This window comes from Euleptes europaea, chromosome 3 (assembly GCF_029931775.1).
Source record: "Euleptes europaea isolate rEulEur1 chromosome 3, rEulEur1.hap1, whole genome shotgun sequence".
Classification (NCBI taxonomy): Eukaryota; Metazoa; Chordata; class Lepidosauria; order Squamata; family Sphaerodactylidae; genus Euleptes; species Euleptes europaea.
Window position 1 is genome coordinate 17,952,324 of NC_079314.1, and position 27,121 is coordinate 17,979,444.

General features: G+C 47.2%; 1 protein-coding gene across 1 annotated transcript; it reads left to right on the forward strand.

Moving 5' to 3' along the window:
- Positions 1-27,121, forward strand: LOC130475354 (synaptophysin-like protein 1). Its single transcript, XM_056847115.1, has 5 exons — positions 1-72; positions 17,424-17,560; positions 18,936-19,143; positions 23,259-23,441; positions 26,967-27,121. The coding sequence occupies exons 1-5, from the start codon at positions 4-6 to the stop codon at positions 27,096-27,098; spliced, it is 729 nt and encodes a 242-aa protein (XP_056703093.1). The 5' UTR covers positions 1-3; the 3' UTR covers positions 27,099-27,121.

Below are 27,121 nucleotides of genomic sequence, written 5' to 3' on the forward strand. Positions count from 1 at the left end.
AAAATGTCCGGGCTGCAGTTCAACCTGGGACCCGTCAAGGAGCCGCTGGGCTTCATCAAGGCCTTGGAATGGGTGAGTGGGTTGGGTTGGGTTGGGTTGGGTTGGGTTGGGTTGGGGGGACGACCAGCCAGGCTTGGGCCGGTGCGCCCAGGCGACTGGGTGGGTCGGTGGGGTCCGGGGGGGATCCGGACGGGGGTCGATCCGCGCACCGGGGGCCGGGTGGATCAGGCGCGCCGCCGCCGCCCCGCCCGGCGCGTGCTCGCTCCGGGCCCGGTGGCGAGCGAGCGAGCCAGGCGTGGCCTCGGGCCTGGACTTGGAGGCTGCGATCGCAAGCAAGGAGCGGTCTGCCTCTCTCTCCCCCCCCCCATTCCCAATTGTGTGTGTGTGTCAAGTGCCGTCAAGTCGCAGCCGACTTATGGGGACCCCTTTTGGGGTTTTCATGGCAAGAGCCTTAACAGAGGTGGCTTGCCAGTGCCTTCCTCTGCACAGCAACCCTAAACTTCCATGGTGGTCTCCCATCCAAATACTAACCAGGGCTGACCCTGCTTAGCTTCTGAGATCTGATGAGATCAGGCTTGCCTGGGCCATCCAGGTCAGGGCCGTCCCCAATTACTATTTGCTATTCTGGGCGGTTTCTCTCCCCCCCCCCCTTTGCATGTTTTTTGCAGGGTGGGGCTGCTGAGCTGGTATGCTTCCAAACAGAGCTGCCGTTTGCGCCTGGGAGGTTTGGCCCTGGATTGGCCGCTCTCTGGTTGCACGTTTCCCCCCCCCCCATCCAGATTCTCAAAAGTCTGCACGGGGGCTTAGTTTTTGGGTTTTGAGAAGTCGGGTGGGGAAAATGTCCATCTAGAACAGTGGTTCCCAACGTGGGGCACACGCCCCACAGCGAGGCAATTTGGTTTTTAAGGGGGGGAATTCGAGAATGAGTTATTAACAGTGATTTTTTTTGCATTTCTTATGGTTCTAGGGGCCTCATATACAGTATAAATAAATATATTTTGTGACATACACATTTAAAAAATTTAAATCAGAATGTACACGGCGGTCAGCTGGTGACTATGGAAAGCCCATATGTCACGGGGTGGGGGGATCAGGATTTTAGAGATGCTTAGGTGGGGCATGGCAAAAAAAAGGTTGGGAACCACTGAAAAGCCCTGCTGGATCAGACCAGGGCCCATCAAGTCCAGCAGTCTGTTCACACAAGGGCCAACCAGGTGCCTCTAGGAAGCCCCCAAACAAGACGACCGCAGCAGCGGTCCTCAACATCTAGAGAGCGGCAAACCCTAGGCAAACCCTCCCGTGCATAAACAGCCAGCAGGGGTTCAGATTCAATGCGGGGAAGGGAGGGAGCGTATTTTTTTTAAAAAAACAACAACATCTGGATCGATGCATCTGCTCTATGCCTCTTTCTGGCTGGGGGCCTGTTAAACGGGAATGTGAAAGCGTGCATTATCTTTGTGTGTACAAAATTCATGTTCAAAACTGTGCTGGTAGCTTATGTGCTGGGTAGTTCTGTTACTGGCTATAGGCTTCCCTAAGCGTCTTGTTCCACCAGTAGAGCGTGCAGTGTGGGTTGAATCTTGACTCCGGCTGTGCAGAAAGGCCCGTTCCAAAAAACTGTGCCCACTGGCGGAGGTGATTCTGTGGGGTTTCCAGGGAATGGGAGCCAAGAAGCGGTGTTTTGCAACAGGGCCTGGACCGGGGTCCCTTTTGGAGGGACTGGCAAGAACAAGGCAAAAAGGTCTTGTAGTATTTTAAAACGAGATATCGTGTAAGGCTTCCTTCCCACTCCTGCTTCTTCAGATGTTTGAAGAGCCACTATTGGTTGGCAAAGAGGTTGCTAGACAGGGCTGCAAACAAGAGAAATAGGTGGGTGGTTACCTGGAAAAGGTGTGTCGTGTTGCAAAGTGTGAACAGCCCACATTTCACTCGCTGCAGTTTCTGCAGAACAGGCACTGAGGCAGGAGAGGGTGGTCAGGACATGTAGATAGTCTTGTATTGTGGAGAGGGGGGGATTGATTTGGGGGTTTTCAGCCTCTCCCCCATTGTGATTCTAAGACCCCATTGACACGTTTTGGAAAAACAGGAAATGTGTGGCACATTTGGGCATGTTTGAAAAGCTGTTGAATATAAAAATAAATAAATCATTGTACCTAGAAAACTAACCCTCCAAAGACCAGACGATAAAAACCTTTGACATACTTTCTGTCGATTTTTTTAAAGGGGAGTTTTTAACCTGATTCCCTGTGTTCAGAGTGGTACAGTCCTGCAGGACTGTAATGTGCTATTCTGAATGCTTATTTTGATATGTCATTTGTGAAAGTGCTCTAGATCAAAGCTTCTTAAACTGTGGGTCTGAATGTGGGGGTCATGAAAAATTTGGCAACAGTAAAAGGTTATATGTATACCAAAGAATTGTTTTAAAATAAATTTATTTATGATTTATTATCAGTAAATGTTTGATTTGTATGCCTATTTTATATGCCCAGGGTCGCATAAAAATTTCTCGGGCAAAAAGGGGTCACAAGTGGAAAAAGTTTAAGAAGCCCTGCTCTAGATGACGTTCGCAATGTATAGTATAGCTATTCAAACAGACTTAAAGAAAACTAGAATAAGATAGCAGTGCCCATCCCCCAGCAACCTTGTAACTATCTACTCAGTCAATTTTTATCCCACCCTTCTCCCAAGGGCTGTATACACTGTTCTCCCTTCCACATTTTATCATTACAACCACCCTGCAATGTAGGTTAGGCTCGCTCCAGGTCACCTAAAGAACTTGGTATCAGAGAAAGGATTCGAACCAAGGCCTTCCCAGTCTTAGTCTGGCACTACGTCGCACTGCAGAGTTGTGTATGTCGACTGCGGTAAAAAGGTCTCCCTGAGGCATGCATAGACACTGCCTGAGAGATGCCCTGTAATTCTACCCTGTAATATTTTGAAAATTGGTGACCGAGGAAGAATTAGCCTTGGGACATCAACAACGGGAGGGATTCCCCATGTCTTTTTGATAACAGGCCTTTCCACAGTCAAAATCTTGAAGAAGGTGGCAACCACTTCCACAGGACGTTCCAGGTGTGAGGGGAGCAGAGGTGGTTTGCCGTTGCCTTGCTCCGCGTAGCAACTCCAGCATGGTATAGTGGTTAAGAGCGGTGGTTTGGAGCAGTGGACTGTAATCTGGAGAGCCAGGTTTGATTCTCCACTCCTCCATATGAGCCGCGGATGCTAGTCTGGCGAACAGGGTTAGTTTCCCCATTCCTACACGTGAAGCCAGGTGGGTGACCTTGGGCTAGTCACAGTTCCCTCTCTCAGCCCCACCTACCTCACAGGGTGTCTGTTGTGAGGACGGGAAGGTGTTAGTAAGCCGGTTTGATTCTTCCTTAAGTGGTAGAGAAAGTCGGCATATAAAAACCAACTCTTCTTCTTCTTGCCAGTCTCCCATCCAAAAACTGAGTGTGGCTGACCCTGCTTAACTGTCCAGCCAGGAAGAGCTCATTCCAAACTTGGGTAATTGGGTTTCTAGTCAAATCTTAGGGCTTCCCAAAGTTATAGGTGGGTTGTGATTGTTTCGGGGCTGTTGAACCGGAGGAGTAGGCTCATGAGTCCTTGGCTGCTGTAGGTTCAGCTCCTCCAATCTGGAGTCTGCCGGCATTTTTGCTCGCGGAGCTGCTGTTGATCTAACGCTTCAGCGTGTCTCTCCTGCAACTGTAAATTCTCCTTTTGGGTAATTGCATTTCCACAGGGGGTTCAGTTGTGTGTTCGAAGGGTTGTTGTCTAAAGGCAAACAGTGCAAGACCTAGTTGGAAGGAGCAACACAAGGTGTGTTGGACAGGCTTGCCAAAAGAGGATTTTTTGAGGAGGTGGTGGTGGGGAGATCTGATGAGATTTTAGGCACGTCCTTTCATTAAGTTTCAGGAATACACTCCCCTCGCACTGCTGATAATCGCAGTGGAAGGCAGAAACTGGAATGCTGCTGTGCAGCATGCAGCAATTAACGTGGTTTGATTCCAAGCACCCGCTTCTTGTTCTGAGTTCTCAGCAGAATATCGTGGTGGGGTGAGTGGGGATGAGGGTGTGCCCGTAGCTGGAGATACAAGCTGCATGGCCTTTTGAACTTTTCATCTGGCCAGAATGCTGGAAACGTGCGTTGGGACAGGACTGGCCAAAAGGAAGTACTACTTTCCTCAAAGAGGAATTCACTTCTGGAATTCATGGCCGCCGGATTTAGCGATGGCTTTTAACAGGAGATCAGGCACATTCATAGAGGTGGTTCCATTACTCATGGCGACTAAATGGAACCTCCAGGTTCAAAAGCAGGCTTCCTTTGATTTCTAACTCAGGGGGTGACAACCGTGGGATCTTACTAAGTAATTTTGCGCCATTTCAGATGTCCTGTTAACAATTTGCTTTGGCTTCAGTTCTGTTATTTAAATTTCTGGTTAGTTCTACAACTGGAGAACCGGGCTTGATTCCCCACGCCTCCACATGTGCGGCGGACGCTAATCGGGTGATCTGGGTTGGTTTCCCCACTCCTACACATGAAGCCAACTGGGTGACCTTGAGCTAGTCACAGTTCTCTCAGCCCTACCTACCTCACAGGGTATCTGTTGTGGGTTGGGAAAGGGAAGGCGATTGTAAGCCGGTTTGATTCTCCTTAAAAGGTAGAGAATGTCGGCATATTAAAACCAATTCTTCTTCAACGAGATGACCTGCTTATTTCACCCCTGCATCAAAAAGCCGTACCTGCCTAAATTCCTTCACCTGCACATGGTGTCTGTTGTGGGGAGGGTAAGGGAAAATGATTGTAAGCCGATGTGATTCTTCCTTAAGTGGTAGAGAAAGTTGGCATATAAAAACCAACCTCTTCTTCTTCAACACAAATCCTGTTTCATTGTTTACTGAATGTCCCATCCTGGTGATTGCATTGACTCACTCTGTGTAATCCACCTTGAGTCCCAGTGAGAAAGGTGGGCTTTAAATAACTTAAATAAAATAAATAAAATTCCTTACTGGCCCAGCACTCTGGTGGCATCTACTTGGTCTCTGCGGGAAACAGGATTGTGGCCATATGTTCCACTGATCTGATCCAGCGTGGCTTCTCTTATGTCAGTGAATGGGCTGTGTGTGTGTTAAGTGCCATCAAGTCGCTTCCGACTCATGGCGACCCTATGAATGAAAGTCCTCCGAAATGTCTTCTCTTTGACAGCCTTGCTCAGATCTTGCAAACTGAAGGCTGTGGCTTCCTTTATTGAGTCAATTCCTCTCTTGTTGGGTCTTCCTCTTTTCCTGCTGCCCTCAACTTTTCCTAGCATGACTGTCTTTTCCAGTGACTCTTGTCGTCTCATGAAGTGACCAAAATACGACAGCCTCAGTTTAGTCATTTTCGCTTCTAGGGTCAGTTCAGGCTTGATTTGATCTATAACCCACTGATTTGGGTTATAGATCAAATGAATGGGCTACCTGCTAGGAATTTCTGTCTCCAGTAACTGGGTGGGGTGGGGGGCTAGATAGCCTAAAAATCTCCTGTCTGTGGTATAGTGATTAGAGTGTTGACCTAAGACCTTGGAGACCCAGATTTTAGTCCCCACTCTGGCTCAAAGCTTGACTTTGGGCCAGTCAGACTTTCTCAGCCTAACCTCTCACAGGGTTGTTTTTGTGAGGATAAAAATGGAATTGTGTTGTAAACTTGCTTTGGGGAGAACTAGCATGGTGTAGTGGTAGGGTTGCCAACCTCCAGGTACTTGAGGTATCCCAGGAGGGAACCTAGGAATATATGGAAGTATACTAGCCACTTGCTGGCAGATAATATGAAACCAATGCTACCCATGGGAGCTATGTGAAAATATTTGAGAGGCTATACCAACTTACAGTTTAAGGGTTTGAGAAGGAACTGAGGAAAGAACTGAAACAATTATATTCCTTTTCTACCAGACACCTGTGGAAGAAAAGAAAAAAATTATAAAAAAGTATTTTATGTAAAATACAGATGATACATACCTGTTTGCACTTGAAGAAAAACTACATACCTTTGTGGATGTAGGAATATTGAATGCTTTGGTTGTATACCATATTGGATTTTGGAAAATTGTATTTTGTATTTTGAAGTGTGTATTTGTATTTTTGTAAGCTCAGAATTGTTGTGGTATAATATAGAATTTCTTAAATTTGTATAAGAGCTTGTTTCTGTGTCTACTTGGTTGTAACCTCCAGGTACTAGCTGGAGATCTCCCGCTATTACAACTGATCTCCAGCTGATAGAGATCGGTTCCCCTGGAGAAAATGGCCGCTTTGGCCATTGGACTCTATGTCATCAAAGTCTCTCCCCTCCCCAAACCCTGCCCTCCTCAGGCTCTGCCCCAAAAATCTCCTGCCGGTGGCTAAGAGGGACATGGCAACCCTATGTAGTAGTTAAGAGCGGTGGTTTGGAGCGGTGGACTGTAATCTGGAGAACTGGGTTTGATTCTCCACTCCTCCACATGAGCGGCAGAGGCTAATCTGGTGGACTGGATTTATTTCCCCACTCCTCCTCATGAAGCCTGCTGGGCGACCTTGTGCTAGTCACAGTTCTCTCAGCCCCACCTATCTCAAAGGGTGTCTGTTGTGGGGAGGAGAAGGTGATTGTAAGCCGGTTTGATTCTGCCTTAAGCGGAAGAGAAAGTCGGCATATAAAAACCAACTCTTCTGCTTATTCTTTGGGTCCCCATTGGGGAGAAAAGTGGAGTGTTACTTCATTTATAGCCACTTTTCTCATGGAAGCTCAGAGAGGATCTGAAATACGAAAGACAATTCAGTCAGACAGCAAAGACCTCCAGTAAATAAAAAGGAAAAAACAACAACTACCTGAGTAGAGCTAGAGCTCTGTTGGGGAAATTGTATTAATTTTAAAAGCAAGGATTCTTAATCTGGAACTAAGGACTAAAAAAACAAGCACCCCCCCCGCCCGCCTTCCTATGCATATGTCTCTACCTACCCCACCCACCTATTTCCCCCTTCCTGGTTGTTGGAGGAATGCCAACGGCACTGTTTGCTCAAAATCCTCACCTTTCCTGTTCCCTACAGTTTTCCTCTTTAGGGCGGAAAGTTAGAGCATAGAAGATATACAAGTGTGTGTGGGGAAAAACATCAAATGTCAAATGTTGGAGGAGAATTCTTTTGCATGCATAGATTGATCCAGCACCCAACTTCCAGTAAAGTGAAAAGCTTAGGAAGAGAAGGAGGGACTCCGTATAAATGACAATTAAAACCAAACAGATCGGTTGCCAAGAAAAGTGAGCCCGACCCGTCACGAGAAAATCCTGCCTTTTCGCATTCAGGGGCCTTGCAAACAAAGCTACAAAATACCCGCAATAACAATAATAAATTGGTCTTTTTTTTTTAAATAGGCACCTTGAAAAATATGAAATAGTTAAGACGTCGGTAGAGGATAGATACAACTTCCCATTAAAGCAGGGATGTCGAACTCAACTGTTAAGAGGGCTGGATAGGACATAAATGTCACTTGGTCGGGCCGGGCCATGCCTCACCAGCCCAAATCGAGAATGAAGGTGTGGGTGCTGCCTCGGCTGACTCGCGGGCCGGATAAGAGCTCTCAAGGGGGCTGATCCAGCCCACGGGCCTTAGGTTTTACGCATTAAAGGCTTGAGCAAACAGGCCTTGGGTGGACCTGGAATCAGAACCTTGCATGAATGCAAGGAAGCGTTCCATCTGGAGGAGGAGCTCCACCTACCACAGGCAATCCTGCCCTCTCCCCCACCAGGTACCTGCTGCCACTGTGCAGTATCCAGCGCAATTTGTCCAATGGTGAGCTTCACTGCTGAGTAAAAAAGGTAAAGGTAAAGGTCCCCTGTGCAAGCACCGGGTCATTCCTGACCCATGGGATGACGTCACATCCCTATGTTTCCAAGGCAGACTTTGTTTACTGGGTGGTTTGCCAGTTCCTTCCCCAGTCATCTTCTCTTTACCCCCAGCAAGCTGGGTCCTCATTTTACCGACCTCAGAAGGATGTAAGGCTGAGTCAACCTTGAGCCGGCTACCTGGAACCGACTTCCGTTGGGATCGAACTCACGTCGTGAGCAGAGTTTGGACTGCAGTACTGCAGCTTACCACTCTGTGCCACTGGGCTCTGCTGAGTAGGGTTGTGCAAAAAAACAAAATCGGTAAATTTCGGGTTCGGGTTTATTGAGTCCGATTTTTCCCGGTAAACCCATACTGGTAAAGGGGTATTTTGGCTTTATTTCTGGGTTTACCCCTCCCCCCCAGTTGGGTCCATTGCAAGCATTCATGGGAGACTGAGTTTTCCCATGACTCTTGGGTACGGATGCGGCTATTACAGACTGTGAAAAGTAAGTCTCTGCATGGCCTCTGCAGTCTGGAGCTTGCCCACCTTCCCTCAACAGGTGGGGCAGCTAAAGAACCCCTGCTGCAGATTTCAGGTGACCAAAAATATTCCCCAGGGATCACAGTGTAAAGGGCAAACCAAAATCACAATACACCGTCCTACTCTGAAGTGGGAAAACTGGGCCCTAGGGATCGGAACTTTTTTCTTAAGCCTTTGCCAGGGATCGCTTTTGTCCACAGCCTCTTTGAGTTGCATAAAGTGGTTTTTTCTTTAGAAGCGGGATGATTCCAGGAGAGGCGAACGTCAGGTTGCCAACCTACAGGTGGGGCTGGAGATCTCCCAGAATTTACAGCTGATCTCCAGATTATGTGAATCACTTATTTGTTTATTTAAAACATTTATTACCCTTCTCCTGAGTTTATTACAAAGGTCTCCTCCAGTGCAGGAGCGACTGGTGGACGAATTGGGTCCAGGCAGGTTAATAGAGAAAAACATCCAAAGTCTTCAGGGCTTTTTGTTTTAAATGAAAGCCGACATTCTTGGGATTCCATGTAGAAATTCAAGCACACTGAATGGAGGAAGAGACATTGAATTGCACCACTGCATCATTGAACACATGAAGCTGCCTTATACTGAATCAGACACTTGGTCCATCAAAGTCAGTATTGTCTACTCAGCCCGGCAGCGGCTCTCCAGGGTCTCAGGCAGAGGCCTTTCACATCACCTACTTACCTAGTCCCTTTAACTGGCGATGCTGGGGATTGAACCTGGGACCTTGTACATGCCAAGCAGATGCTCTACCACAGGGGTGTCAAACATGCGGCCCGCGGGTCAAATCTGGCACGTGGAGGGTTTTCTCCGGCCCGCAGAGCTGAGGAAGCTAGTCCCCCTTTCCAGACTCTTTAAAGTCTTAATTTCCTCCCAATCAGAATCAGGCCTATATATAGGGTTGCCAAACTCCAGGTACTAGCTGGAGATCTCCTGCTATTACAACTGATCTCCAGCCAATAGAGATCAGTTCACCTGGAGAAATGGATGCTTTGATAATTGGACTTTATGGCAATGAAGTCCCTCCCCTCCCCAAACCCCGCCCACCTCAGGCTCCGCCCCTAAAACCTCCCAGCAAAGAGGGACCTGGCAACCCTACCTATATAAGATAATGAAATCAGGATAGAGATAGCTTTTCTTTTTTAAGTGGCATGTGCCAATTTCACTCAAGAAATGGTGGCCATTTTCTGCTAGTAATCGGGGTAAATGTGGAAAGCCTGTGTGGTATAGTGGTTGGAGTGTCAGACTATGTTCTGGGAGACTCCAGTTGAATCCCCACTCGGCCACGGAAGCTCACTGGACCTTGAGCTAGGCTTACATGCACTCAGCCCAACCTACCTCACAAGGTTGTTGTGAGGATAAAATGGAGGAGAGGAGAACGATGTAATCGCTCCTTCTGTGTGCCCCTGTAAAACTTCAGTGGATCAGAGATCAGTGGACCAGGGATGCAGCTTCCCGCCAACACACACACTGTGGCCAGTATGCCGCTGTATAACACATAAATATCGCATACTTGTGCTTTGGTTTAATTGTTTTTAGCTGTTTATATGTATTGTAAAGCTTATCTTAATGTTCTTACAGTTTGTTGCCTTGGGGGCCCCTAAGCTGAATGTGGTAAAGAAATAAAAGGAACTGGGTGTTATGCAATGCAACAGTGTGTTGAATGGAGAAAGCCAGTCCAAAACCTTGCTCAGTAGTAGGGTAGTGCATATCGATAAACCCAGACCAAAAATAAACCTGAAATTAACCGTTTCGACAATATTTGGGTTTCAGTTTTACCAAATACCAAAACCTGGGAATAAAGCCAAAGCCGGATAGCCGATCACCGAATCAGCCAAATAGGTATTTTGTCTTCAGCTTTTCCCTATGGGAATTTTTTTAATGAGCTCCGGGGGAGGCATTTTGGGAGGCAGAGTTCCCAAATTTTCAGGGTAGCTTCAAGGGAAACTTTAGTGTAGGAGAGGGGAATCAAACCCGGTTCTCCAGATCAGACTCCACCGCTCCAAACCACTGCTCTTAACCACTACGCCCCACTGGTTGAGATACCCCTTAACCGGTATGAGTATTTGGCTTATTCCAGGTTTACTGGGAAAAATCGGGCCCAATAAACCTGAATCCGAAAAATTTAGCGATATTTTTTTTTTGGCACGACCCTATTCAGCAGTGAAGCTTACCTTTGGACAAATTGCATTGGATACTGCATAGTGGCAGCTGGTACCCGGTGAGGGAGAGGGCAGGATTGTCTATGGTAGGTGAAGCCAGCTGCTTCTGATTTTGGTCCCGTCATCTTCCCTTGCAATAATGCTAAAAAATTTTTTTTTAAATTACACAGTGATGTTTCGTAACACATCTAACTGAACTTTAGTGTAGTCTCTTACTTTGGTTCAGTTCTCTCGCTTGCTTCTTAACTACCGCATGTGTACAGTTTGCCTGGCATTCTTCCTGTTTTGCAGATGGTTCCATTGTTCCGTGGTTAAAGAAATCCCAGACTTTAATCATGCATTGTTCTATGGACAACGTAGCTAGTGTAACGGACCGGTCTCTGGACATCGAGTGTCTCAGGAGAGTCTTCAGAGCAGAAAATGTTGGGGAGGGGAAGGAAGCTCAGCAAAGCTGCCATTTCCTCCAGGGGAACTGGTATCTGTAGACTGGAAATCAGGTGTAATTCTGGGAGAATTCCAGGCCTCACCTGGAGATTGGTAACCCTAAGATTGCATCCCAAAGGAAGTTTGGTTTTCTTTGAGCAAGAACATTTATATCAGGGGTGGGGAACCTTTTTTCTGCCAAGGGCCATTTGGATATTTATAAAATCATTCGGGGGCCATACAAAATTATCAATTTAAAAATTAGCCTGCTATATTTGGTCAAACATTTAGCCAAGAGGCAGGACCGGAGACTGCTCCAAGTGTCTGCCACATAGAGCGACTCGCTTTTGAGCTCTGCTGTCCCCAGCTGGGCCCAAGAGATTCAGGCAGGGCAGCATCCTTCTGAGCTAGAGATCTACCAGGACCCATGAAGGGCCAGACCAAATGATTTCGAGGGACTTATACGGCCCCCGGGCCTGACGTTCCCCACCCCTGATTTATATGGTGGCGGGAGACCTCTAGGCTTTCCCCTCAAACTCCCTTCTGTTTAACAACTGAATTACTGGAAGAATTATCTGCCATTTTCCTCCCCTCCCCCCTCTGGTCTTTAACTTTTCCCAGCCAGGGAAATGGCTGAAGGACAATATCCTGCCTCCCTCAGCAAAATGACATTGGGAAACACATACCTGTAAAAAAAAAACCCGTTCCTTTCCACATTTACCCCTCTTACTAGCAGATAATGGCCACCATTTCTTGAGTGAAATTGGCACGTGCCACTTAAAAAAGAAAAGCTATCTCTATCCTGATTTCATTCTCTTATATAGGTAGGGTTGCCGGGTCCCTCTTTGCCACTAGCGGGAGGTTTTTGGGGCGGAGCCTGAGGAGGGCAGGGCTTGGGGAGAGGAGGGACTTCAATTCCATAGAGTCCAATTGCCAAAGCTGCCATTTTCTCCAGGGGGACTGATCTCTATCGGCTGGAGATCAGTTGTAATAGCAGGAGATCTCCAACCAGTACCTGGAGTTTGGCAACCCTATATATAGGCCTGATTCTGACATGGGAGAAATGAAGGCTTTAAAGCAGTGGTTCCCAACCTTTTTTTGACCAGGGACCACTAGGACTTTTTTGTTCAGTGCAGGGACCCCAAGGTTCAAAATAAAAAGTCCAACAATTTGAAAATAAACTTTAATCATAGCTGTTTGTTAAACATTAAACTTAGAATAATATTTGAATATATATTTTTATAATAGAGAACTTTTAATTGAAAATATTAATTTATTATTGGTTTATAACTTTGTTTCACGGACCTTAATTTAGTTCTTGCGGACCCCTGGGGGTCCACGGACCCCTGGTTGGGAACCAGTGCTTTAAAGAGACTGTAAATTAGTTCATTGGGGTCTTGGTAGCCATCAGATGTCGCCATCCGAGGGAGTCCCTGATTGGTCAGTTTTTGCTTCCCCTCCCACCTCCATAGAAAGATTGACAAGCCTGATCAATGGAGTCTTATGGATCCACTGACCAATCAGGGACTCAGAAGGAGGCATACGGCCAGCTCCCTGTACGATAAACTAGTTGTACTTGGTGTGGATGGCTCTGGTATAAAGGAGAAAAGTTTTCTGCCTTTGCAGGGAGGGGCTTCCTTGCTTGTAGGGTTGCCAACAGGGCCAAAGCAACATGCCATCTCCTTATAGAGATTTAATGTGCAGAAATAGGCAGTTGAAGCTTTTCATGCTATTAGATAAACAGCGAGCCGTTAAGCCTCTGTTAAAAGGACAGGACATTTTTCTCCAGCCCTGTTGGCAACCCTGCTTGCTGAGTCAGACTCTTAAACAGGTCCCTCTATCTGTCCCTTTCATATTAGCTTGAGCTGCAGTGATCAAAGGGATATTTCATTTATTTAATTCATTTATACCCCACCTTTCTCCCCAATGGGGACCCAAAGTATTTTACATCATTCTCCTCTCCTCCATTTTATCTTCACGACAATGCTGTGAGGTAGGTTAGGCTGAGATAGTGTAACTAGGCCAGATCACCCAGTGAGCTTCCATGGCACAAGTGAGGATTTGAACCTGGATCTCCCAGGTCTGATTCCCCACTCCTCCACATAAGCGGCACACTCTAATCTGGAGAACCGGGACTGATTCACCACTCCTCCACATGCGCGTCGGGCTCTAATCTGGTGAACTGGGTTGGTTTCCCCCCTCCTGCACATGAAGCCAGCTGGGTGACCAACTCTCTCAGCCCCCCCTAGCTCACAGGGTGTTTGTAGTGGGGAGAGGATGGGAAGGAGATTGCATGCCAGTTTGATTCTCCTTGAAAGGTATATAAAAACCAACTCTTCTTCTTCTGCTCCTTTCCCGGGACCCCTTGGTGCAAGGGAGTTTCCCAGCAAGGAAAGGCCCCATTTCCCCCTTCCTCCCTAACAATTCTTTCCACCCTGGATGTTGTTTAGCTCCATGCCGTGAGAAGCTTCCTGTGCCCGTTTCTGCATGTTCAAGCCTCTAAAACCCCACCCCTGGTTGGCAGCCTTAAGACAAGACAGCGGCCCACTACAGAGCTGGCATGTTACGTGCCATTGGGTTGGTGCTGATGAAAGGTGTCACGCGGATTGTGTTCTCAGCTTTTTCTTTTGAGCCCACGCAGCTGTAAACAACGTGTCTAAGTCGCTGGCAGCCTGCCCACTCCTAGACAGTTTGCTATGGTTCAGAGCTTTTTTTGTGGTGGTACACACCGGTAGTACCGGCATCTTTGGGGAGGGGCTCTCCCAAGTCCTAAGGGGGGAATTGGTGGAAATTGGCACAACCTTATATATGAGTACTGGCACCTTTTGTAAAAATAACACTGGGAGAAGGGCCGTGGCTCAGTAGTAGAGCATCTGCTTGGCATGCAGACGGTCCCAAGTTCAGTCCCTGGCATCTCCAGTTAAAGGGATCAGGCAAGTAGGTGACGTGAAAGACCCCTGCCTGAGACCTTGGAGAGCCGCTGCCAGTCTGAGAAGCCAATACTGACTTTGATGGACCGAGGGTCTGATTCAGTAGAAGGCAGCTTCATGTGTTCATGTGTTCAAGAATGGTAAGGAGGCAGGCAGGAAGGGGCTGTGAGGCAAAGTCCCATTTGTTGAACGCACGTGAAGCTGCCTTATACTGAGTCAGACCCTTGGTCCATCAAAGTCAGCATTGTCTACTCAGACCGGCAGCGGCTCTCCAGGGTCTCAGGCAGGGGTCTTTCTCATCTCCTAGTTGCCTGGTTCCTTAAACTGGAGATGCCGGGGATTGAACTTGGGACCTTCTGCACGCCAAACAGATGCGCTACTACTGAGCCACGGCCCCTCCCCATTCTAAAGGACCATCCTCCCTCCCCATTCTAAAGGGCCATCCTCCATGGGTGCTCCACGGGTCTAGTTTGAAGCCAAAATATACCTCTGAGTTTTTCGTGGAGAAATGATGTGTTGAGCACGTATGAAATAATGATGCCTGTCCTACAGAAGGTTTCTTTTTGCATCAACAGAAATATGAACGGTAATGCAGCACATTAGAGGTCATATTCTGATGCGTGGACTGAGAAGGCGGTGGGACGGAGTTGCTTAAAATGATATTCTCCCTTACTAGTGAACGCAGTGTGTGCTCAGTCGATTTGTATACATTCCTGGCTCCCACAGCATATCCTGCTTTTTAGCCCAAAGCTGGTTCTACAGATCAACTCTTTGGTTCATCTGTGCTGTGCTGTTTTGCTAGGATTCTAGCTATCGAATGTTGCAGTTACAATCTGGACTGAATGACCAGAGTTTTGAAAGGGAGAATGCATTGGACTGTATAGGTGACCCAGAAGTACCAAGAGACGCTTGGCTCTTTAATGGGGCAGGGGCTGCAGCTCAGTGGTAGAGCCTCTGCTTGGCATGCAGAAGGTCCCGGGTTCAATCCCCGGCATCACCAGTTAAAGGGACCAGGCAAGTAGGTGATGTAAAAGACCTCTGCCTGAGACCCTGGAGAGAGCCGCTGCCGGGCTGAGTAGACAATACTGACTTTGATGGACCAAGGGTCTGATTCAGCATAAGGCAGCTTCATGTGTACCCAATAACTTCTTTTTAGCTGGTGCAATGTATGGTGGTGGATGGCCCAGGCTAGCCTGATCTCGTCAGATCTCAGAAGCTAAGCAGGGTCAGCCCTGGTTAGTATTTGGATGGGAGACCACCAAGGAATACCAGGGTTGCTGTGCAGAGGAAGGCACTGGCAAACCACCTCTGTTAGTGTCTTGCCATGAAAACCCCCAAAAGGGGTTGCCATAAGTCGGCTGCGACTTGACGGCACTTTACACACACACACAATGTACGGTAGCCATTTTTGGAGGGGAGTTACATATTTCTCTTTTTCAAGGAAAAGAGATACAGATGTCCCTTGTCCACACTTTTTAAGGTAAAATGTCAGACTTCCTGTTAAGCAGGGTCCTTGATTTAAATTATGCCAATGTTCAGTTTCTAGGTGACCTGGAAGTACCAAAAAGCCAATATCTTCATGAGTTGAGCAGTTCAAAATGCCTTTAATATATGCACACGTGTGGGGACTGAGAGATGCGAAAAGACTTGCCCCTCTAACAAAAGGGAAGGGGGCTACCCAAACCTTTCAGCTCATTGGAAACATGAAACATAAACTGTAATGTGATGTCATAAATGCAATATATTACTCCCAAATGCAAACAGAGCCAATTTATGCAGATTTGGCAGATTTCATGGGCTTGTAATAGCTGCCGAACTTGAGCTCTGTAAACATAAAACATTTAAAAAATATTTAGTAACTTCCATAGGCTGCTCATTTGAGACATTTTGGTGGGGAGCGCTTCTAGTAATACTGGTTTCATTGGGCAATAATTGCCTGAGCCAGGGAGGAAACTCGCTAAAATACAAGGAAATTAACAAAACCACAGGAGCTCTTTCTTTCCATGCTGGTGTTTTGTAACCCACCAAAAATGCAGGGGCCGCTTAGCCTAGAGCCCAGACTAGTCAGTAAACCTGTCCGAGGTAGGGTCCTTCTTATCACAAATGATGGAGAGAATTTTGTAGAGCTGAACTGGAATTTTACATACTCAAGAGCAGTCAGTGGTGTTTTTTTAGGGCCCCCCCAATACTTCTATTTACTGATTTATTTACGATAGGTAGCCATGTTGAAAGCCAGCGCGGTGTAGTGGTTACTAGCGGTGGACTCTAATCTGGAGAACGGGGTTTGATTCCCCACTCCTCCACATGAGCAGCGGACTCTAATCTGGTGAACCGGGTTGGTTTCCCTACTCCTACACATGAAGCCAGCTGGGTGACCTTGGGCTAGTCACAGCTCTCCCCGAACTCTCTCAGCCTCACCTACCTCATAAGGTGTCTGTTGTGGGGAGAGGAAGGTGATTGTAAGATGGTTTGATTCTCCTTAAAAGGTAGAGAAAGTCAGCATATAAAAACCAACTCTCCTACTCCTTCTTCCTGTAGCAATAGAAAAAATCAAGAGTCCAGTAGCATCTTAAAGACTAACAAAATTTCTGGTAGGGTAAGCTTTCAAGAGTCACAGCTCACTTCTAAAGAGGTGAGCTGTGACTCACGAAAGCTCGTACCCTGCCAGAAATTTTGTTAGTCTTTAGGATGCTACTGTACTCTTGATTTATCTAGATATTAATACCCCACTTTGATCCTCAGTGAGGACCCAAAGCAGCTTACATCGTTTGCTCCTCCCCTCTTTTATCCTCACCACAACAGCCCTGTGAGGTAAGAACATAAGAAAGGCCACGCTGGATCAGACCAAGGCCCATTAAGTCCAGCAGTCTGTTCACACAGCGGCCAACCAGGTGCCTCTAGGAAGCCCCCAAACAAGACGACTGCAGCATCACCTAATATAATAGGCATGCTCCTCTGACCCTGGAGAGAATAGGTATGCATCATGACTAGTATCCATTTTGACTAGTAGCCATGGATAGCCCTCTCCTCCATGAACATGGCCACTCCCCTCTTAAAGCCTTCCAAGTTGGCAGCCATCACCACATCCTGGGGCAGGGAGTTCCACAGTTTAACTATGTATCTATAGGTAGGTTAGGCCGAAAGAGATAAAGAGAGCAACTGGCCCAAAGTCACCCAGTGAGCTTCCATGGCAGGGTGAGGTTTCTGACCTGGTAAAAGATGCAAGCTTATATTGCTGAAATCCCGATCTTTGTTTCCTTCCCACCCATTCAAGTCTGGACTAATCTCTAAGTTTCTTGCAGCCAAGGAGACCCAGAGTTTTCTACAGCGGCTTAATGGAAAGGTGGTAGTTTGATCCCCCCCCCCATGACTTATGACCCTGATAGAGCACCAGGAAGCTCTTATAGGGGTGCCCCCATAAAAGGGCTCAGAGAACGCACAAATTGTTGCCTGTGTACTATACCCGCCTGTGTCATCTTCTCTTTATTTTCCCCTCTGCTTTGGTTTGGCCCCGATCCCTTATAGATTTTTGCCATCTTCGCGTTTGCCACCTGCGGAGGTTACAGCGGAACTACAAAAATGACTGTCACTTGTCCCAACGAAAACCTGACTGTTAAGGCCGAAAACCTGACTGCTAAGGCCGATTTTCGATACCCATTCAGGTAAGCGCATTTACCTTTGAGCAGTGCTGTTGCCTGGGCAGAGGGAGAATGAGATTCCCCAACCTTCCAACCAACTGTGCAATAAAGCCCTTTTACCTACGAAGCAGTGTCCAGGGGAGAGGCCATGGCTCAGTGGCAAAGCATCTGCTTGGCACGTGGAAGGTCCCAGGTTCAATCCCCAGCATCGCCCATTAAAAGGATCAGGTTTAGGGTTCCCAGCTTCAGTTAGGAAAATTCCTGGAGATTTGGGTGTGGAGTCTGAGAGCAAAGTTTGAGGAGAGAGCCCCACAGGGATGTGACGAGAGCTGCCATTTTCTCAAGGCAAACCAAAAAGTAGTCAGTCTGGGGATCTGTAATAATTCCAGGAGAACTCCAGCCCCCACCTGGAGGTTGGTAACCCTTGCAGATGATGGAAAGGCCCTCAGCCTGAGACCCTAGAAGTGGATGGGTGGAGGAGGAATCCAGAATCAACCATAAAGCTTCCTCATAGAATTGGACATAACCCTTCTGTTCGGCTTGGCAAAGGCCTCTTTCATTGGAATTATCTTTGTAGTACTGATATATCAAGAGGAGAGGGAGGCCAGAAGTCAGAGTTTGGCCTGCTCAAATGTGGAATTCAGCCCACCATTACACTTTTGGGTCCCTTGGCCCACGGTCCCTCACCCTCAGGCATTCCCTGTCCGCACTTTCCCCCCGCCATCGTTGAGCTCATCCTGTCCCTATGCGGAGGTTATTATTGATCTGGTTCCCTGCCTCATCGATTCCCTATCAGTCCTTCCCTCAGGTTTCTGCTTTTGGGCCCTACCCGTCCACCAGCCTCCCTTTCTCTCTTCTTTCCTGCCAACGGCAAACTTCTTCCTGTCCCTAGGCCACATGAACACGTACACATGAAGCTGCCTTCTGCTGAGTCAGACCATTGGTCCACCAACGTCAGTACTGTCTATTCTAACTGGCAGCAGTTCTCCAGTGTTTTGAGTAGAGGCTTTTCCCCATCAACTGCCAGCTCTTTTATTTTTTTGAAGTGGAGATGCCAGGGATTGAACCTGGGACTGTGCCTGCAAAGCAAATGCCCTACCACTGAGTCACAGCCACTCCCCAAGCCCTGTGCGAGTTTTCCCCAAGCCAAATTGACCTTTCACTTCTCTCACATAAGTTGCACCGTTTTGTCAACATTCTGTTGCTTTCATCTTACGAGCCCACTGTCGATTATTGGATCCCTTGGGTGAACGATACCCCCCGTCCCCGTGATATGTGGGATGCAGATCCACTTTGCTTGATGGGGTTAGTTTTTGTGGTTTTTCTTGTTCACTGAGAATTTTGTGGAAAGGAGCAGAGTTTCAAAATGTGCTTCTCCCCCACCTGGCTCTGACTCAAGGTTGAACCAGGTTTTGATCAGCCTTCCAGAGAAGAAAGATTGTAATGGCACTTGGACCCAGCCGTACTACCTGGTGGGAGACTTCTCATCCTCAGCTCAGTTCTTCGTGACCTTTGCTGTCTTCGTGTTCCTGTACTGCATCGCCGCCCTGGTGGTATACCTGTGTTTCTTACACCTGTATCGGGGCGCTGGTAAACTCCCCATGATCGTGAGTTGCCCGTATCATTGTACACTCAGTTGGGAGGGGGCATTTGCCTGTAGTTGATCTGTCTGGTCTTTGCAGGGGGTGGGGGCTTCCTCTCAATAGTATGTCCATTATATAGCCCCCTCTCTCCCTCCCTTCCTCCCTTCCTCCCTCCCCCCCTCTCTCCCTCTCCCTCTCCCTCTCCCTCTCCCTCTCTCTCTCTCTCTCTCTCTCTCTCTCTCTCTCTCTCTCTCTCTCTCTCTCTCTCTCTCTCTCTCTCTCTCTCTCTCTCTCTCTCTCTCTCTCTCTCTCTCTCTCTCTCTCTCTCTCAATCCTCAGCTCCCCAAGGGAACGAAAATAAAAAGAGCTTGAATTGATTTCAATGTTGGCTTAAAATATTTTTACAATGAGATTTACAATGTTGGCTTAAAATATTTACAGAAGGGGTCACCTTGCTGTCCTTAACAAAAGAGAGGTTCCAAACCAGAGATTAGAATAAAATTCAGATGTCAGGGGCGTAGCAAGCTTTCACGTCGCACAAAGCACACGTCTGCTTGGCAAGTTTCGGGGACAGTCCCGGGGACAGACCCAGGAACCACATGCCATATCATTTGGCCCTGAACGCAAAGCATCCAATCCTCAGTCCTGACAGTATCTGAAAAACTGTTCCCTGTGCCTGGGGAGATGTAGCATAAAACTGGACTATAACACAATTTTTCTTTCTCCCTTGTTTGCTGCTGGGATTGCAGGAGCACCGGTGAGTGTCGCATGCTTTCTGCATGCAGAATTGCATCCTGACCCACCAAGGCAGGACCCCATCTCCGTATTTCTTAGTAGTTCATCTAGGATTACCTTGCCCTCGATGGCCCGGACTAGCCAGATATCGGAAGTGAAGCAGGGTCCGCCCTTCTTAGCACTTGGATGGGAGACCCCCCCAGGGTTGCTATGCAGAGGCAGGCAATGACAAAGCAACACTGTTTGTCTCTTGCCTTGAAAACCCGATGAGGTCACCATAAGTCAGCTGCGACTTGATGGCACTTTACACACGCAGTCAAGGATTGTTATCCTGAAATAACAAGCCTCCCACTCATCTCCCCAAAGAACATTCAGTTTTTATCACTTAATTGTTTGCTTGCTTGGTTATCTTGGGTCTTTCACCATTACTCGCTTGGATAGAGCATGGTGGCATTCAAGACCAAAGATGTTCTTTCCTCTGGTCCGTCTAGGTAGAATCCCTCCTATGCGCCTTCTGTGCTTTGTAGGGAATTGTTTGTCCCACTCTAAGGTGCGCTCCAAGTTTTTGTGGGATGCGCCTTCCCTTTCAGGCTGTGCTGAGAGCCAGAGTGATGTAGTGGTTAAGAGTGGTGGAGTCTGATCTGGAGAACCGGGTTTGATTCCCCCACTCCACATGAGCGGCGGAGGCTAATCCGGTGAACTGGATTTGTTTCCCCACTCCTCCGCATGAAGTCAACTGGGTGACGGCTAGTCACAGCTCCCTCAGCCCCACCTACCTCACAGGGTGTCTGTTGTGGGGAGGGGAAGGGAAGGTGATTGTAAGCTGGTTTGATTCTTCCTTAAGTGGTAGAGAAAGTCGGCATATAAAAACAAACTCTTCTTTACTTCTAACAACATAAGGAAAGCTCTTAACATTCCCTTGGGGCAGCGCATTGAAGACCAGTAATGGTGAGCAGACTGGTTTTGGGGCAGCTGGGTGGCCATTTTATCAAAGGAACAAAACCCACTTCCGTTCCTTTACTAGAACGACAGCCCTGCTGGTATGGATGTGATTGCTGTTTTTTTCTTCCTCCACGAAGGAAGTGAAGTAGGCAAGACCCTTGGACCTTGCCAAGGCTGTTTGAAGAAGAGGTAGTTTTTATATGCCAACTTTCTCTACCTTTCAAGGAGAATCCAACCGGCTTACAATTGCCTTCCCTTCCCCTCCCCACAACAGACACCTTGTGAAGTAGGTGAGGCTGAGAGAGCTCTAAGAGAGCTGTGACTAGCCCAAGGTCACCCAGCTGTGTAGGGGTGGAAAAACCAACCGGGTTCACCAGATTAGCCTCCGCCACTCATGTGGAGGAGGGGGGAATCAAACCTGGTTCTCCAGATTACAGTCCACCACTCCTGTCCCCTACGCCACGCTGGCTCTCCTAGTGTGAAGGTGCAAATAAAAGAGTTTGTGGAGATAGCAGTAAAAATAATCAGCGTATATAATCCCAGAGGGGTAGCCGTGTTAATCCTTTGTGGCAAAAAATAAACACGGAGTCTTGTGATATCTTAAAGATAAATGAAATGGGATTTCAGCATACTCTTTCGCATGAACACATGAAGCTGCCTTATACGGAATCAGACCCTTGGTCCATCCAAGTCAGTATTGCCTACTCAGACTGGCAGCGGCTTTCCAGGGTCACAGGCAGAGGGCATTCACATCACCTACTTGCCTGGTCCCTTTAACTGGAGATGCAGGGGATTGAACCTGGGAACTTCTGCATGCCATGCAGGTGCTCTACCACTGAGCCACAGCCCCTCCCCACAGATGCCATTTCTGGCATTTGAAGAACTGTGTTCTGATCTAGTCCATAAGCATTTATACTGGAATAAAACCCTGCTAGTCCTTTAAGGCGGAGCAAGGCTCCTGTTTCAGCAAGGAACTCGTCGTGCGCATCTACTCAACAACTAGGGGGAAAGGGACTTGTGGTTGAGTGGGAGGGTCTTTGGGTTCCATGCAGAAAGTCCCAGGTTCATTCCTGGCATGTCCCATTTAAAAGGACCAGGCCATAGGTGATGTGAAAGGCCTGAGTCGGAGACCCTGGAATTCTTCTTCTAGTCCAAGAAGACAAAACTGATTTGGATGGACCAGTGGTCTGATTCAGTATAAGACAGTTTCGTGCACGTTCAGACTCAGGAAGAGTGCCTACAGTGCATTCCCATTCCGCCGATTCAAAAAGTCTGTATAGCGCATTGGCTTTTAGGCAAAATAAGAAAGATTACATTAAAATTCAAAAGAACAGGAGACCCAGCATTTTTTAAAAAAGGAACGAGACAGGTAAAATGTTAAAAAGTGGCATAGATTCAAATCCATAAAAACTCTAAGCCAGCCGTAAGGCTTACGTCCTGGGTACTCCAAGGCTGAGGAACAGGCATTTTCTGGGATTTTTTAAGCTACCGAGATGCTTTTAGCCACAGCGAGAGCAGAATAGTTTTTGTTCCCAGAGAGAAGGTTGAGTATATGGTAATCATCCAAAATGGCTGGGAAACATTGCAAGAAAAGGGCTTATCAAAGAAGCGCATAAACAGCCCTCGAGTTCGCATAAAAAGAAGAAATATAGCGCATGTGAAGAGCTGGAAGAACTTCAGGTTCATTATCCTTACAACACCCCAGTAAGGCAGGACAGTAGCATTACTATCCCATCTGGTCATGTAACATCGTGGCTAAGAGTACGACTGGTAGAAGCAGCCAAAAGGAGAGCCACTGTGGTGAAGGAGTTAGAGTCTTGGGCTGAGAACTGGGAGACCCCTGTTCGAATCCCTCCTCTGCCGTGGAAGCTCGCTGGGTGACTTTGGGTCAGTTGCACTCTTTCAGCCCCACTTACCTCACAAGGTCGATATGTGGATAAAATGGGGGAGAACGCTGAAAGCCATTTCGGGTCCCCGTTGGGAAGAAAGGCAGGGTATAAAGCCAAATACGTACACAAAAAAGGGAGAAACACGTCCAGACAGATGTGTTAAAGAATGGGCTTCGCTTATACAGTGGAACAATAAACATCAGGTCGATGCACAACCTTGCATATTCTCTCTTTTGAATGCAGTAAGTAGGGTGGCTGAACTCTCACAAGAAGAAGGAATCTTGGAAGAAGTAAGAAACTGGCATACGCGGCTTGCTGTTTGGGAGGTCTAGGAGAGCAAGGGGAATAACCTCCATTTCCCAGTCAGAGTAGTGTGCGACTGACTTGTGGCAGATGGCGAGGGTGGCCGTCATTCCACAAATCCTGCTGCGCCAGCCCTAGGAACACCTTGTGTATAGTTTCTGTGCACGTGACACCCTCAGAAGTCTTTTTTTGGGGGGGGGTGATTGGCAGTGCCTCTTCTCCCTGCCGCTTCCCTCCCTTTCAGCTTTCTCGCTTCTTCTCCTCTTCCAGGACTTTATTATCACCATAGTAATTTCTTTCTTGTGGCTAATAAGCACGTCTGCCTGGGCAAAGGGTCTCACGGATATCAAAACATCCACCGGCCACAACATGGTGGTCATTCAGCCTTGTAAGCCGCCTGTGAAGTGTACTTTTGAAGACATCAGGAGTATGGGATCCTTGAACGTCTCTGTGGTACGTGTGTGTTTTGGTTTGTAGATGGTTTGGGGGGGGGGTAATGGTTGTGAGGAGCACGTCCTCTTGGTGAGCCTGCCATGGGCATCTGCCTGGCAGCAGTTTGATACAGAACATTGGTGCAGAAGATCCTGATGGGGTTGCCAGCCTCCAGGTGGGGCCCGAAGTTCTCCCAGAATTATGACTTTTTAAAAATTTAAATAAAAGTTTTATTGAGATATGCAGAACACTACAGAATATGTCAAAGTACATAAGCATACTAAAACACAATATATAAAAAGAAAAAGAGTGAAAAGAAAAAGTAAGACACAAAACATTACAAAAACCGACCTCCAACCCTCCTCTCACAGAACAGACCACCATATACCTTATTTCTCTTGCGAACAACTTTGATCTAATCTATCCTTACTTTAATCATTATTCAACCATTTTCCTCTTAGTCTACCATGTAATAAATTTAGGTTCTAAAAACTAAGGTCATTTTTTAATCCCTAAAATATTGATTTATATATACTGACCATACCTTCCAGTCTATATCAAAGTCGGAAACCCAACTACCTTCAATATATTTACTTAACTTGGCTATCTTGGCCAACTCCATTACTTTATGATGCCATTCATGCAGTGTGGGTACTTCTTTTATTCTCCATTTTCTCGCCCATACAATCCTTCTGCTGTTGTCAAATATCTAACAACCAGAATTATGACTGATCTCCAGTCCACAAAGGTCAATTCCCTTGGAGAAAATAACAGTGTCAGAGGTTGGACTCCATGCAATCACACCCCTTCTGAGCTCCACCTTCCCCAGGCTCCATTCTCAAGTTTCCAGGAATTTCTTCCCTAGAGATGGCAACCCTAAGCAAGACGGTCTTGTGTATGCTCTGAAGAGGCTTGCCTGTGTTTTCATGTCCCTGAGGTTGCTTGACACTTGGGTTCCTTTAATACAATGGTTCCCAAACTGTGCTCCACGGAGCACTTGGTGAACACATGAACATGTGAATCTGCCTTATACTGAACCAGACCCTTGGTCCATCAAAGTCAGTCTTGTCTACTCAGACTGGCAGCGGCTCCCCAGGGTCTCAGGCAGGGGTCTTTCACATCACCTACCTGCCTAGTCCCTTTAACTGGAGATGCCAGGGATTGAACCTGGGATCTTCTGCATGCCGAGCAGATGCTCTACCGCTGAGCCACGACCCCTCCTCAAAAATATCTCCTAGTGCTCCGTGAAGAGATTGGAAAGAAAAATACTACTGTCATTCGGTTTAATATATAGGTGCTAGGTGAAAATTAGTGCTCCGTGACGAATTTCTCTCCTGAAAATTGCTCCATGACTCAAAAAGCTTGGGGGTTGTGCATATTGATAGCTGAATTAATCCCCACCCCAAAAAATACCTTTTCGGTATTCATTGGTTTTTTTTTAAATTATGCCTATCAATATGCACAACTCCTAATGTATTAAAGGATATTGTTTCGGTATTTGTTGGGAGGTTTTTACTGGCAAAAAAAAATGGCGGCAATAAACGGGAGCCAAAAAAGCAGACCCCAAATAATGCAGAATTTATTCGGCGTTATTCGGGGCCGCTATGGCTCTGCCACCATTTTTCTCCCTCCCTCACCTGCTGACTAGGCTCACTCCAAGCGAGTCAAGCCTTTCAGTTCCTCGCCGCCCCAGCCGGATTCCATGAGAAAGGCCATGTCCAGCTTGGCTGGGGTGGGGAGGAAGTGAAGATCGTGCTGCCTCCGGGCTGAGAAAAATCACAATCTCCAGTTTTTCATCCCCACTCTAGCAGGGAGTAAGTGGAGATCCCGGCTGGCAGCTCTGCCCAGGTCCGTGCTGCTGCCTTCGGGCTTCAGCTGGGCCTTGGAATTGGCGGTCTGTACAGAACTGTGAGCCAGGATCGGTAGGGCAGATCTCGGCTCGCAGTTCTTCCCAGGTCCTTGCTTCAACCTTCGGGCTCCAGCTGGGCCTTGGAGGCAGGGGCCTGTAGTGCAGGGCCAATCCCCACTCGCAGCTCTGTCTGGGTCATCGACACGGAGCTCTGAGGCTCAGCCTGCGTAGAGCTGCGGGTCGCTGCCACCACCTCCAGCCTCCACCTGGGGCTTGGAGGCAGCTCTGCCCCCACAGCTGAAGCCCTGGGAAAGGAAAGGGGGGGACGGGGGACGGTAAAATTCAGATTCGGGTCTCATGGGCCCGATTTTTAGGGGGAAACCGGACATTACCGATAAGGAGGTTCAGGAATATCTGGGTTTGCCAAAAAAAATCAGGTCCGTTTGACCCAAATCTGAAATTTACCGAATGTTTTGTTTTGCATACCTGTATAATACATGCATTTTATGCCTACTTTGGCTTCCGAAGGCAATTTCTTTTTAAAGTTTTCACACACCTATAGCATAAAACCACACAAAACAACAACCAGAAACTCAAATCAAAACAGGCTTTGGAAAACCTGGATTAAGGCTTCATTAATTGCGGGAGGACAGGGTTTTATCCCTAGGGGCTGTGGAACCTTAAAAAAGAATTCCCATTGGCCTTCAGAAGTGAAACCAGGTTTTACCATTAAGATATGTGGAACGAAAAGTGTTATTTGCTTTCAGAAGCTGAAGTGAGTTAAAGAATCCACAGGTGTTTATGGTTTTTTTTAAGATATATCTATTTTTTATGTTGCAAGAGGTTCTCATACATGAGGTCAAAATTCTTTTGTGGACTCAGTCGCAGACTAAAATGATCAAGGGGAAGGGGGTTGGAACACCGCCCCGGGAGGCAAAGTTAAAATGTCTTGGATTTGTAGTTTAATGAATAGGGGTTTTATAAAATTATGAGAGTGGGAGATTCCTGTGCTTTCCTTTCCTTTCCACGGGATATGGCAGGTCTTTTTCACTGTCCCAAGGCACAGAGAGAAGTTTTGTCTATTAGGACCCCCTCCCCCACATAAGTATGTATTAAGGGCCGGGGTAACTAACTTAGCATGAAATGGTCTAAAATCCCTGGAAACGTGTTTGTCCTTGGCTGACAGATCAGCTGTAGCGTTCGAAGAAAACCCAAAACTAAATTTAAGCAGCTAGAAAAAATAAAATCTTGTATACAGTTGAATTCACAGAACCATCCAAAACCTAATAATCGTATTGATCACAAACCAAGTAACAGTTTTAACTTGGGTCAACTAGTGTTAAAAACAACAACAACATTACCTAAGCATTTTTAAGACACGTATTCTCTTTCTTCAGGTTGGTTCTTCAAGGTAAGGAAGGAAGAGAAGAAGGAATCTGTAACATGTGCAATTTGGGCTAAGCTTTCCCTCTGATCTGTGTACGATTCAAGCCATCAAGTACAAACTTTTACCACATGCTTGAGAGACAAGAGTCATATAGATCACATTTAACATTATACCACAGTTTTCTCGAGCAGGAAATGTAGAAACGTTGCTCCAACATCCTCATTGCAACAGAGTCGTAACGTCCCCACAATGGAACTACCCAGTTCTAAAGATCTGTGTCTTATTTTTTCCTCCTCTCTCTCTGTCTTAGGTTGTTGGTTTCCTCAACCTGATCCTGTGGGCAGGAAACGCTTGGTTCGTCTACAAGGAAACCAACCTGCATAGCCCTCCAGCCACGGAGCCCCCGAACCCGGCCCACCCCCCAATTCCCACGGGGATGTAAAGAGAATGGGAAGTCACCAGTAA